We start from the raw sequence: 13,029 nt of genomic DNA on the forward strand, positions 1-13,029 counted from the left end.
CAGAGCACACGTTGGCACTGTTTTACAGCTGTCGGCAGCACCGTTGGTAGAATTCGGAGCACCACTCCTGAGAGCGTTCAGACTGCGCTGGCAGAGGAAGAAAAGCAGCAGCAGCTTTCCAAAGTTTACAGTGCATCCAAACATCCGTCTTGTCTATTTTCTACCTCCTTATCTGTGTCAGGGTCACCGGTGGCAACAAGCAGAGCAGCCCAGATGTCCCGCTTCCCTGCAGCGTCCTCCAGCTCCTCTCAGGGAGTCTGAAGGCGCCTCCAGGTCAGCCGAGGCCGTCCTGACTCCAGCCTGCATGCTGCGTCCTGGTGGGCGCCGTCACTAACAGGACACGTCTGGGAGGTTTGTTTTCTAGTGGCTGAACCACCTAAACTAACCTCAACTCCTCTCAGTGCTCAACAGCAGCGTCTTGACTCAAGTTTTCCCTTTCTAACCAGGCGCTTCGCCCTGTTGGAGAACCAGACGAATGTGGCCAATCTTCAGCAGCAGTCTGATAGAGGTACCCATGTATAAGGCATTGTAAGGCATGGGGAAACCTGAACTCCTCCATCTGTGGAGCGCTGACTTTCCCATCTAAAAATGGGACAGTGATTCATTTAAGAAACACAGTCTCAGACGAGGGCATCGTCGGGCGCGTTAGGAGCTAGTCATCTTCGGCTCCGAACCTTTTTAAAGCAGTGAGGAACACCAAAGCTGCACCTTAACGTCACTGAGCCGCTCCTTGATTAGAGTTCGACTCGGGTGTTTGACATCTATGATTTAGATGAAGCTTGATTTCATAACAGGAAAACACAAGCAGCTCTGACTTAAACGGTGGCCAAACACTGTCAGACTAACATCCAAAAATAGAGAAAAAAGCCCACAGACTGACGTAAACAAAGCAAAGGAATATATTAAGGTGGAGAGTTGTGAGGCGTCCATCATCCTCTTTCTTTTTCCATCTTTTATGGACTATTTTTTTTCTCCTTTTCTTAATTTAACTGATTTTATGCTATTTTAAGTTGTTCTTACACACTGTGCAGGTCTGTGGGAGTTCTAATGTACTGAGTGGTATTATTGTATTTGTAAAAGAAACAATTAATAGATTGAAAAAGAAACCGTAGACTGATTTTTTTGTAAAGTGCAAATGAAAGACAAAACAAAATGTTGTATTGATCCAGGTTTCTTGTCCCTTTGATACATTTCAACTTCCAGTCGTGTCGATATGGTGCAGAAAAGAACTTGATCTTGAGGCTTGTGTAGCCGAGCTGTCTGCCCTTATTTTTGTCAGCGTCACATTGTTGTGTCGCCACAAGATTATTTTTTAAAAACTATATTACATAAACACAAAACAGTGGCTGTGCTGAAGGTGTTGACTCGGCAGACAGTAATGTAATGAATGCAAATAGCAGCAAATAAAACATGGAGGAGACGACCAGTGACTTAGTGTAGATTATAATAATAATAATAATAGTATCATAGTTCTTTCTGTCCCAACAAACACGTACATGAAATCTGATTTTTTCTTTAATGTATCACTGCCAGAGGTCATCAGTGTGAAGCTTTCACCCAAAATGTTTCTCAGTACCATCAGCCAAATTAACAAGGGTAGGTTTTACTTGCAGGAGCACCAAGGGAAGGACTGTCAGGTGTGAGTGAGCTCTTCAAGCCTGGACCTGCTGAGTCAAAGAGACCATTCACAGCCACAAATAGGTAAAAAGAGAAAACAGTGGCATCTCAGGTGGCTTATAAGCCTCTTTCCCAGCAGGCATCGTTTTAGAAATGTCTGTTGTGGTTGTTTTCTGTCAAGGGAATGCGCAGTGAAGGCGCGCATGGAGCAAAACATAATGGATGCGCACATGAAAGGTTCAAAACCCTCCAGTGCTGACAAATCATCAGTGAGGAGAACAACCACCCAACCACCATAAAGATAGACTGGACTTCAGAGAGAGAGAGAGAGAGAGGGAGAGAGAGAAAGAGGGAGGGAGGGAGGGAGGAGGAGAGCGCGCTGTGGTGAAGCCAATGTTTGTCGTCGAACTCCAGCAAATATGAGGATGGGAAGATAATGGCCCGCACTGAACAGGATGACTGAACCTCCGCAATTATCAGTTTGTCTCCTTTTATGATGCATTCTGACAAAACCAAACCTGAAGAAGAGACTGTCAGACGGCACAGAACAAAGGATCGCCTGTGTTTTCTGGACATGTCCAACCATTCCTCACACCAGCCTGACTTACTGAGGAGGGATGGTTTTTGAGTCCCATTTCACATCCTACTGAAATCACTGGATCAAGCAGCTCCATGGAGGAATTACTGGGGACTTGTGAGCGCACAGAGATGCCGTAGCTCTACATGACAGACTGAGTACTTTTATGGAAATTGCTTGGAAATTTCAGCTCAACTGAAAGACACACGGGCAGCAATAATAGCGCGCACACACACACACAAAAACAGACAGACAGAAGGACAGACAGAAGCCAGCGCCGGCGATCTGTGTGTCTCTGCAATAAGTGGCTGATAAAAAGCAATAAATTCTGTAGAATAAATACAGTCATCCGGTCGTGTGCCATGGGCGACGAGGCGTCAAACTTCAGGGGAAGCAGCAGGACCGGTGTCTCATCACCAAAACCCAGGACTGGTGAGGATCTCGGCAGATCGGAGATTGTGGGCTGAATTAAAGCTGATCACCACTGGGGAAAAAAAAAATGAGATTAACGCTTTTTGGATGACTTGTCAGATTACCACTGTGACAGTTGTTGATGTTTTTCAGAAGACAAGATTCAGATCCGGGCTGTGCTGGACTTGGTCACTTTGATTTGTCCGCTCAGAGATCAAGTGGCAGAGAGGGGGACATGACACGCTTTGTTTGGTGTTGAAATAAACGAATACAGCCATATCATTTAGCCAATAAGTTAAAAGGGGGGAGCTTTATTTTATAATTTTATTTATTTTAATTTTTTTGCACTATGATGGAACCACCACCATGCTCGAAGAAGAGCCTGTCCCTGTCGCTGCCGGTTCCCCGGGAAGGACAGGCGACTCTGAAACCTCCGCAGCATCTTTGGAGGCAACCCCGGACCCCGATCAAAATCAAACACCGGGGCTACTCCGACACCGACCGGCATCACCACCGGCACATGGAGCGCTCCGACGCCGTGGATACGAGCGACCGACCAGGGCTGAAAAAGTCTCGGATGTCCTGGCCGTCCTCTTTCCACGGGACCACAAACACATCCATCGGAAATTGTGTCGGGAACAAACGGTAGGAGAGAGAGGAGTGTGCATCCCAAACATCCCAATAATAGCCCATGACAGCCCACAAGGCATATGCGTAAACGGGAGGGCAGGAGGAGGGGGGGGGGGGGATGCATTTTAATGAGTGCGTAATAACGCAGTGTGTCTGAAGGGTTAACCGATATGAAGCGCTTTCTTTCGGGAGGCGGGACGCGTGGGTTCTCGGTGCTGATGCGTTATGCGTCTTTGGATAGACTGTGTCAGAGAGGGGTATGAAGCGCAAACCAGCCCGCCCACTCGAAACGCAGGAGCAGCATCTGTATAAAAAAAACAAAAAAAAACCCAGTAACATTTTTAAGCGCGTCCACAGCTGATAAGAGACGCGAGGCCTGGTGGCTTTAATGGCACCAAAGGTCTAGTGGGTGCGTCCGAGCGTGCAGCGCTGAGATATGGTCGTCGTGCGCACTCAAATCCAGGCCTTTATCAGTGTGTTGGCAGGGGGGACGTTTGGGCCCCAGTGGGTGGAAGAAGAAAAGTTACAGCCCCCTTTTGCACCCACAGCGACTCTCTAACTCAGAGGGTACGATCCTGACCTCTGACCCCTGCCCTAAAGGTGGTGGACCAGCTGAGAGGACTTGGTGCAAATAAGGTGTGACAAAGTTAAGAAGTGCTATCTGGACTTGACATGTACCTGGTGTCACCACTGGGCTGCTCAGATATGACTAATGTGAAGAGGACACTGACTCTCACTGGAGACAAACACAGCAGAATTACATGATACTTAAACCCCAGCAGCTAACAACTCTTCCTGCATTTAAATCAAATTACACGATGCATGTTAATCAGGCCGATTAGATTAAAGACATTTCATTAAGTGAGTCATGGAACGATGCAGTTTTTGATACGATTACTTTGTCCTCACACAACAATCGCTCCATTTATCCCCCAACAAAGACCGTCTGATTGCAGTACCTGCTTGTTTTCATTGTTTAACAGCTGATTTTCCTTAAAGCAGGACACATTTTTTTAAAGGGCATCATCAAATTTACAGGCTGTTCAGCACGGAGAGGGGTTAGGTTGGCTGTTTTTACCGCACTCCTCGAAGTTATCAGAGTATCAGAGGAGGCCACGGCTATAAACGCTGGTTTCCATACTCTGTCGTTTATGTGACCTGAACTCCACAGATGTTCCTGCAAGCGGGAAAAAAGAGTTAGTTTACATGTTGGATTGTTTCTGACAACCTGACGAAGCCCAAATGTGCTCCTTCCACTGGGGCAACACATTAAACAGGGTGATTATTCGACTAATAACACACCCTGAGTGTGTGGTGGGTCTCCAGGGGGCTGTTGTCTTTTCTTTTTTTTTTTTTTACTCCTGTTATTATTTGTTATTGTTTTTACTTTTTTTTTAATGCCACAGACGGCCTTCCCGGCAAGCCCCTGGGAGAAGGGCCAACTCCAGCTGACTGGAGGAAGGGCTGATTTGTATTTTAGTCCTCAGGACACGCTCTGAGGCAGTCCAATCTTTAGAGCACTGGGACCGACTCTGCCTGCCCTTCTCCTTCTGTGGGCGGCAAACCATGAGAGGGCAGAGAGAGAGAGAGAGGGAGAGATAATTTGATTCCGACAAGCTCAGCTCTGAGAGCACACCAAGCTGGCTGTGTGTGTGTGTGTGTGTGTGTGTGTGTGTGTGCGCCTTAGCAAACCCATGAGGTGGTGTGTACAATCTGTGGGTGTTTGTACTACACACTGGTTAGGAAGGAGGAATGGAGGCTGGTAGATAAATGTTGCATGTCATGAGTAGTGGCGAAATGCAGCGTGCACTGTGTGTGTGCGTGCGTGTGTGTGTGTGTGTGTGTGTGTAGGTATTTATGTGTGGGCTGTGCACAGGTTAGTGTCTGACCTGCAGCCCATATAGATTGCGATAGGCCTTGTCTTATCTGTTTTCATATCAGTAGGAGGCCAGAGGGATTTCCGTCGTGTTGATATTATTTTCATTCTTTTCACATATTAGTGTGATTGTATTTTCGGCTTCCTTCACTTCACATCCGAATAACGGATGCTTCGAGCTGGATGCCTCATCTCCGCGCTGGATTCATCGGGCTTTGTGAACATCCATGTGGATTTGTAGCTCAAGGCTAACTTGCGTAGAGTCCGCCCTATGGAAGGCAGCTTCATGCACATCTGCTCTCACTGCTCTCTAAATGCACTCAATGTGTGGAAATATCATTTCGCTAAACCCTCAGATATGGAAAAAAGACAGGCGAGAAGTAGGAGTTGCCCCCTAGAAACCAAGAATTAGTCAGTTTTCAGGCTGAATACTCTCACGCTGGGATTGTTTTTATGTATAGATTCGAAAGCAGGATACTTTTTTAGCTCAGTGCCAACATGTTTTTGCTGTCGTGATCATATTTATTCTCTGAGGAGCGTGCAGTGACTTTGAGATCACAAGAAGTGATTGGCCTTTGATTGGTGAGGCATTAATCGACCCTGCGGGTGACTTCAGTGTCTCGAGTCGGGTCGGTCAAGACCTCGCTTGGAGGTCCGAGAGATCAATCATCCCGAGAGCTGCTGGTGAAACAGTTTCAGAGAGACGCAGACTGTGCCGTGCCGCTGTAGTCCAACACCCTCGCTTCTGAAAATGAAGCGCTCCCATCAGCCACCAGTCTGGGGATGGAGAGCGCTCGAGAGGGATTCTGGGTGTTGTTCTGCATAATTGTCTGAAGGATCATTGTCTCTGACTGTTTTCACTCGTCTATTTTTGTCTCCAAGTCGTATCCCACAAAATGGCAGTCTTAGTGGCAATCAGCCTCCCTTCTCTCCCCCCCCCTCCCCCCAAGAGTGTGAGTGTCTGCCTCCTCCCCCCCTCCCCCTGTTGTCTCTTGTCAGTCCTTTTGTAAGATGATGCTAATATGAGCGTATCAGTCATCAGGTCCCATGCCCAATGCGCTCTGGGAAGTTCCAACACGAAAATGAATGACTGACACCGAACGACTAACAGCTCTTTCCGCAATTCTGTTGCTATGGTTACTTGTTTTGTGCATTTGTAGAATAGATTTCATTTACCCAAAAAAAAAAAAAAAGAAAAAGAAAAAAGAAGAAGCCCTACAGGCACTTGATGGGCTCGACTGTATAATATGTCAGCGTGCAGCAGATCCCACTGGATGTGCATCCTGACTCGTATGTTTATAAGGTGAGAAAGTGAATATTAATACACGTCTGGTGGAGGAGCTGCAGCCCGACGACGGTTTAATCACAGCACAGAGCCGCTTTCCTGCTCAGTCCTCTGTTTCAAACCAAAGCCTCCCTCCCTCACCTTCCACTTCATGCATTCTTTACACCTTTTTTTTCCTCAAGCTGGGAACCACGGCTGATTTGTAAGCCAGAGCTGCTCTTTCGCCTGCCTGACTGGCCGACTGCCATAATAATTTAGTTCATAATGAGGTACAGCTCCAGCTAATTACCACAACAGCTGTATTTTGTTGTTGATCATACATTTCTGCACTCTAGAAACAAAAAGTCTCATGCTGAGAGTATTCAGGAATTATCCCCACCAAATGTGTTTTAATAGCGTTAAGTAATGGACCTCTTATCTCGTTTGTGTGGTGGAACCATCTGTTAAAGCTACAGATTGCGCTCTTCTGTGAATACGTTGTGCTTCCTCAATACTTTCTGCACTAATTAGTGTCTGGAGGCACTTCATGTGCTGGAACGGCGCTCAGTACGGGCTGGCTCTGGCACATCCCAGAGACCTCAGGTAAAAACCCTCCGAGATCTTTTAGCGGTGACACCAAACGGGCCGCGTGCTCGAGGGGAATGTGTGCAGCTCTCATCCAAGGCCCCTCTTTGTGTTTGTTCACCACTTGTCTCGTGGCTCTCCACGCCGCCTCGTTGTGGGCTCTCACAGGCTTGTCAGATACTCGGCCGCCGGTAACCACATTTAGCACAGTTTAGTCAGCTTGCTTGGTGAACCCACTGGAAATCTTGGCATCTCTGCATTTTAATTAATTTCACACTGAATCCTCTTTAAGTGGTGATACACTAGTCATTTGTTTTTTGTTTTCTTTTTGTGTGTGTGGATGGGCAAGGATCCCAGCGAGAGGAAACAAAATGAGCCACAGCATCAAAAAACCAAGTTGCGCAACAAGTCCACCTGTTAGCTACAGGTGGACTAGTCTGCCTAACGCCTGTCTGTAACAGCCCCCCGTCCTTGTTTCCTTTTCTTATCACTTTTATGTCCATTAAATCACCTTCGCTGAACTTCATGCCACAGATTATTATGCAACAGTCTCCTCTGCCTGTTATAAGCCTCATGCTGGCCAGTTTCCATCCCTTCTGATCTGATAATATTCTTTAAATCTCTCTTTTATCCATAAAAATTACAGCCTTTGGTTTGCATTTCTCTTTATTTTTGATCCTCTATCCTCCCGGAGCTTCATTTCACCCCGGTCTAAATGGGGGGGGTATTGATTCCATCTCTATTTCTGCTCTCCGCTTTGTCTCTCCCATTGTGTCTCGCTGTTTCCCTGCAGTTTCTGAGATCCTCTCCGATAGCCTTGTTCCAGCTTACAGCGGCATTAGGCGCAAGGTTTCTCCATCTCAAATCTGTCATTTCATCCCACTCTGCCTCTCAGCTGCTCTCAGTCCTCCCCCCCCTACTCCCCCTTGAAGCCATATCTGAATCTCAGACCCTCGTGTCCCCAGCGGTGGACTGGACTGTCCAACCACCACGGCGTGCACGTCTCCATCTCTTCCTGTATTCTTCCCCTTAAAGGTATTTCATTTCAGATATAATTTTTCATTCTTCATGCTCTCCAGCCGGTACTTGGAAAAATCACAGACTTCAAGGGCAGACCAGACACAAACACCATCATCATATGGCTGGCAATAAGCTGCCATTAAAGAGGGAGTTCAAACAGACCTGTGCATCAAAGAGCCGCCTATTTGAAGGAACAATGGTAAATAATTATGCCGTGAGATGAAAATACACACCAGAAATCCTCCTGTGGGAATCCAGAACTTACTTTTCCTTGGATTTATCTTTCTTCTGACACAAAAAGTGAAGCCTTTTAGTAGCAGTTGGAGTAATTTGTTCTCGAGGCTCATAAGGCGATAAGAGCAACCAAAAGGAGAAACCTTGTTTTGGTGTAATCGAGTCACCTGTTTCAGCCCCAGAAAAAGGTCCTTGTTGCTGAGACTCGGGAGAATTTAAAACGCCAAGAAGTGCAGCTTGTTCAGAATCAAAATAAGTGGTGTTTGGCCTCTCGGCAAACAGCTCTGCTTGAGAAGGAAACCCCAACATGGCGCTCGTTCAGTGGGAGACTTCCTCACACAGAAGGATATTGTGTCCATTTTGCATCCCAGTGGTAATAATTCAGAAACAGCTGGTGGTCTCTGGTGCTGTGGCACAGACTGACCCAGTTGAAGTGTGCTGTAGGCTGCTGTCTTAGCTCAGATCTGTCTGAATGGCTGAGACTGACGGACAGCCTGTCAGCCGTGCACACACACACACACACACACACACACACACACACACACACACACACAGGAGTAGAAAGAACAAATAGTGTCCACCTGTCAGGCAGAGCCAAGTGTCAGACTAATGCGAGGAGCGCCAGGGGAGCGCAGAGTGAGCCTATTTCAAGTCAAGACCACACAACAAACCAGAGCTGTATCCGTTACTGGCATGTAAAGGAGGAGTCCACGCTTTCCATGCACAGATGAAGATGAAGCTGCAGCCTGCTGATACCGGCGTCTCAGCTCAGGGATCACTTCCCGCCCCGGGACAGCGTTCCTGCACAAAATTCCTGGCAGGATGTCAGCTTCGCTGGATGATTATGAAAGAGTGTGAGTGCTGGTTAGAGCAGAGGGACAGATGGCAGTAATAGTGGCTTACCATGCCACAGACTTCCTTACTGTACGCTGTGGCCCAGTCCCAGCAAATCCCACCAAAGCTTTGCCCAGACTTGCTTTTTTATTCCGCTCACGAACTCATCCTCGCACATGCTGCCTATATATCCTCTCACAACGAGACGGTGCTGGCGGACACAGAGTGCGCTGACAGATATAGAGTGGATAATGGGTTGTGTTTTGCCCGTTCTTGCTCTGACTCAGCTCCAGTGTTGTTGTGTAAGCTTGATTGGAAAAATGCTGCAAACAAAAGCAAATAATATTCAGCTGCTATCAAAACAATAACAGCACAAGGGGCTTGCTAAATGCACCTCTAAATATTTCATAGTGTGCCGATTTGAAAAGGAGAAAATCAAGTCAGCCAGCAAATATGAATTTTCATTGGAGCTGCTGTCGGATAAAAACCTCAGCAGAAGCAACAATACCACAATGTAAAATACTTTATCAACAAGTGTGGTATCATAAGTACTTTTTCATTATATTGTTTTTACTGCTTAATTAACGTGTAAGCAGTGTTTTACTGTTGAGGCTGAACAAGGAGGAGCCAATTCTGACAGTTTGTTGGATAGTGTCATCTATAATAATGTTTTATTTTATGAGATGATCATAAGTAACTCGTAATTCCAGCTAAGAAATAAAGCATAGTGGAGTAAAAAGTAATATATTACCCTAAAGTACAACTACTTTAAAACTGTAGTTGATCCAGAACATTTCAAGGAGTCTTTAATTCTTCAGCTGCTTCATATTGTTGAAATGCTTTTCCCATATCTGAGGGACTTGAAGGATGACTTTGGTATTTACTTTTCAAACCTGTTAAACCTGTTTTTGCATATTTTGGGTTTGAAATGGCCGGAGGATACAAAACCTTTGGAACCGATGCAGTAGATCACCTCCACGGGAGGCCGAGAACGGGCAGGGAACGTGACGTAAAGGCCATAATGTATTTGTTCAGCCCGATCAAAGTAGGTCCACTATAAGTGCTTGTTTCAGTGGTGGGTTCAGATTAGTATTTAAAGTGTGTGGAAACATTATGGAAAGGATTCAGACAGAGATACACCTATATGATCCTTTTTATTCAACCAGAGAGAGAAGGTACATCGCTTGGTATGAAGCCACCAGACTCCATTTACAAAAACAGTATTTTTACACAGGTCTACGGCAGTAAGTTAGTTTGTTAGTGTTTGTATGTGACTTTAGTGTTTTTAACAGTTTGTTAGTGTTTATAAGTGACTTTGGTGTTTAACAGTTAGTTTGTTAGTGTTTATAAGTGACTTTGGTGTTTTTAACAGTTTGTTAGTGTTTATAAGTGACTTTGGTGTTTAACAGTTAGTTTGTTAGTGTTTATAAGTGACTTTGGTGTTTTTAACAGTTAGTTTGTTAGTGTTTATAAGTGACTTTGGTGTTTAACAGTTAGTTTGTTAGTGTTTATAAGTGACTTTAGTGTTTTTAACAGTTTGTTAGTGTTTATAAGTGACTTTGGTGTTTAACAGTTAGTTTGTTAGTGTTTATAAGTGACTTTGGTGTTTTTAACAGTTAGTTTGTTAGTGTTTATAAGTGACTTTGGTGTTTAACAGTTAGTTTGTTAGTGTTTATAAGTGACTTTGGTGTTTTTAACAGTTAGTTTGTTAGTGTTTATAAGTGACTTTGGTGTTTAACAGTTAGTTTGTTAGTGTTTATAAGTGACTTTGGTGTTTTTAACAGTTAGTTTGTTAGTGTTTATAAGTGACTTTGGTGTTTTTAACAGTTAGTTTGTTAGTGTTTATAAGTGACTTTGGTGTTTTTAACAGTTTGTTAGTGTTTATAAGTGACTTTGGTGTTTAACAGTTAGTTTGTTAGTGTTTATAAGTGACTTTGGTGTTTAACAGTTAGTTTGTTAGTGTTTATAAGTGACTTTGGTGTTTAACAGTTAGTTTGTTAGTGTTTATATGTGACTTTGGTGTTTAACAGTTAGTTTGTTAGTGTTTATAAGTGACTTTGGTGTTTAACAGTTAGTTTGTTAGTGTTTATAAGTGACTTTGGTGTTTAACAGTTAGTTTGTTAGTGTTTATAAGTGACTTTGGTGTTTAACAGTTAGTTTGTTAGTGTTTATAAGTGACTTTGGTGTTTAACAGTTATTTTGTTAGTGTTTATAAGTGACTTTGGTGTTTAACAGTTAGTTTGTTAGTGTTTATAAGTGACTTTGGTGTTTTTAACAGTTATTTTGTTAGTGTTTATAAGTGACTTTGGTGTTTAACAGTTATTTTGTTAGTGTTTATAAGTGACTTTGGTGTTTAACAGTTAGTTTGTTAGTGTTTATAAGTGACTTTGGTGTTTAACAGTTAGTTTGTTAGTGTTTATAAGTGACTTTGGTGTTTAACAGTTAGTTTGTTAGTGTTTATAAGTGACTTTGGTGTTTTTAACAGTTAGTTTGTTAGTGTTTATAAGTGACTTTGGTGTTTAACAGTTAGTTTGTTAGTGTTTATAAGTGACTTTGGTGTTTTTAACAGTTAGTTTGTTAGTGTTTATAAGTGACTTTGGTGTTTAACAGTTAGTTTGTTAGTGTTTATAAGTGACTTTGGTGTTTTTAACAGTTAGTTTGTTAGTGTTTATAAGTGACTTTGGTGTTTTTAACAGTTAGTTTGTTAGTGTTTATAAGTGACTTTGGTGTTTAACAGTTAGTTTGTTAGTGTTTATAAGTGACTTTGGTGTTTTTAACAGTTAGTTTGTTAGTGTTTATAAGTGACTTTGGTGTTTAATAGTTAGTTTGTTAGTGTTTATAAGTGACTTTGGTGTTTTTAACAGTTAGTTTGTTAGTGTTTATATGTGACTTTGGTGTTTAATAGTTAGTTTGTTAGTGTTTATAAGTGACTTTGGTGTTTAACAGTTAGTTTGTTAGTGTTTATAAGTGACTTTGGTGTTTTTAACAGTTAGTTTGTTAGTGTTTATAAGTGACTTTGGTGTTTAACAGTTAGTTTGTTAGTGTTTATAAGTGACTTTGGTGTTTTTAACAGTTAGTTTAGTGTTTATAAGTGACTTTGGTGTTTAATAGTTAGTTTGTTAGTGTTTATAAGTGACTTTGGTGTTTTTAACAGTTAGTTTATTAGTGTTTATAAGTGACTTTGGTGTTTTTAACAGTTATTTTGTTAGTGTTTATAAGTGACTTTGGTGTTTAACAGTTAGTTTGTTAGTGTTTATAAGTGACTTTGGTGTTTTTAACAGTTAGTTTATTAGTGTTTATAAGTGACTTTGGTGTTTTTAACAGTTAGTTTAGTGTTTATAAGTGACTTTGGTGTTTAATAGTTAGTTTGTTAGTGTTTATAAGTGACTTTGGTGTTTTTAACAGTTAGTTTATTAGTGTTTATAAGTGACTTTAGTGTTTTTAACAGTTAGTTTGTTAGTGTTTATATGTGACTTTGGTGTTTTTAACAGTTAGTTTGTTAGTGTTTATAAGTGACTTTGGTGTTTTTAACAGTTAGTTTATTAGTGTTTATAAGTGACTTTGGTGTTTAACAGTTAGTTTGTTAGTGTTTATAAGTGACTTTGGTGTTTTTAACAGTTAGTTTAGTGTTTATAAGTGACTTTGGTGTTTAATAGTTAGTTTGTTAGTGTTTATAAGTGACTTTGGTGTTTTAACAGTTAGTTTGTTAGTGTTTATAAGTGACTTTGGTGTTTTTAACAGTTAGTTTGTTAGTGTTTATAAGTGACTTTGGTGTTTTTAACAGTTAGTTTATTAGTGTTTATAAGTGACTTTGGTGTTTAACAGTTAGTTTGTTAGTGTTTATAAGTGACTTTGGTGTTTTTAACAGTTAGTTTGTTAGTGTTTTTATGTGACTTTGGTGTTTAACAGTTAGTTTGTTGGTGTTTATAAGTGACTTTGGTGTTTTTAGCAGTTAGTTTGTTAGTGTTTATAAGTGACTTT

General features: G+C 42.5%; 1 protein-coding gene across 1 annotated transcript in view; it reads left to right on the forward strand.

Annotated features, from left to right (window-relative positions):
- The first annotated feature begins 2,876 nt into the window (after positions 1-2,876).
- The window catches only part of pde4a (phosphodiesterase 4A, cAMP-specific), a 47,163-nt gene continuing 37,010 nt past the window's right edge, over positions 2,877-13,029 (forward strand). Inside the window, exon 1 of the mRNA XM_070848634.1 lies at positions 2,877-3,250. Coding sequence (XP_070704735.1) covers positions 2,955-3,250 — 296 coding nt within the window. The 5' untranslated portion in view covers positions 2,877-2,954. The remainder of the gene's footprint in view (positions 3,251-13,029) is intronic.

Source organism: Pempheris klunzingeri, chromosome 17 (assembly GCF_042242105.1).
Source record: "Pempheris klunzingeri isolate RE-2024b chromosome 17, fPemKlu1.hap1, whole genome shotgun sequence".
NCBI lineage: Eukaryota > Metazoa > Chordata > Actinopteri > Acropomatiformes > Pempheridae > Pempheris > Pempheris klunzingeri.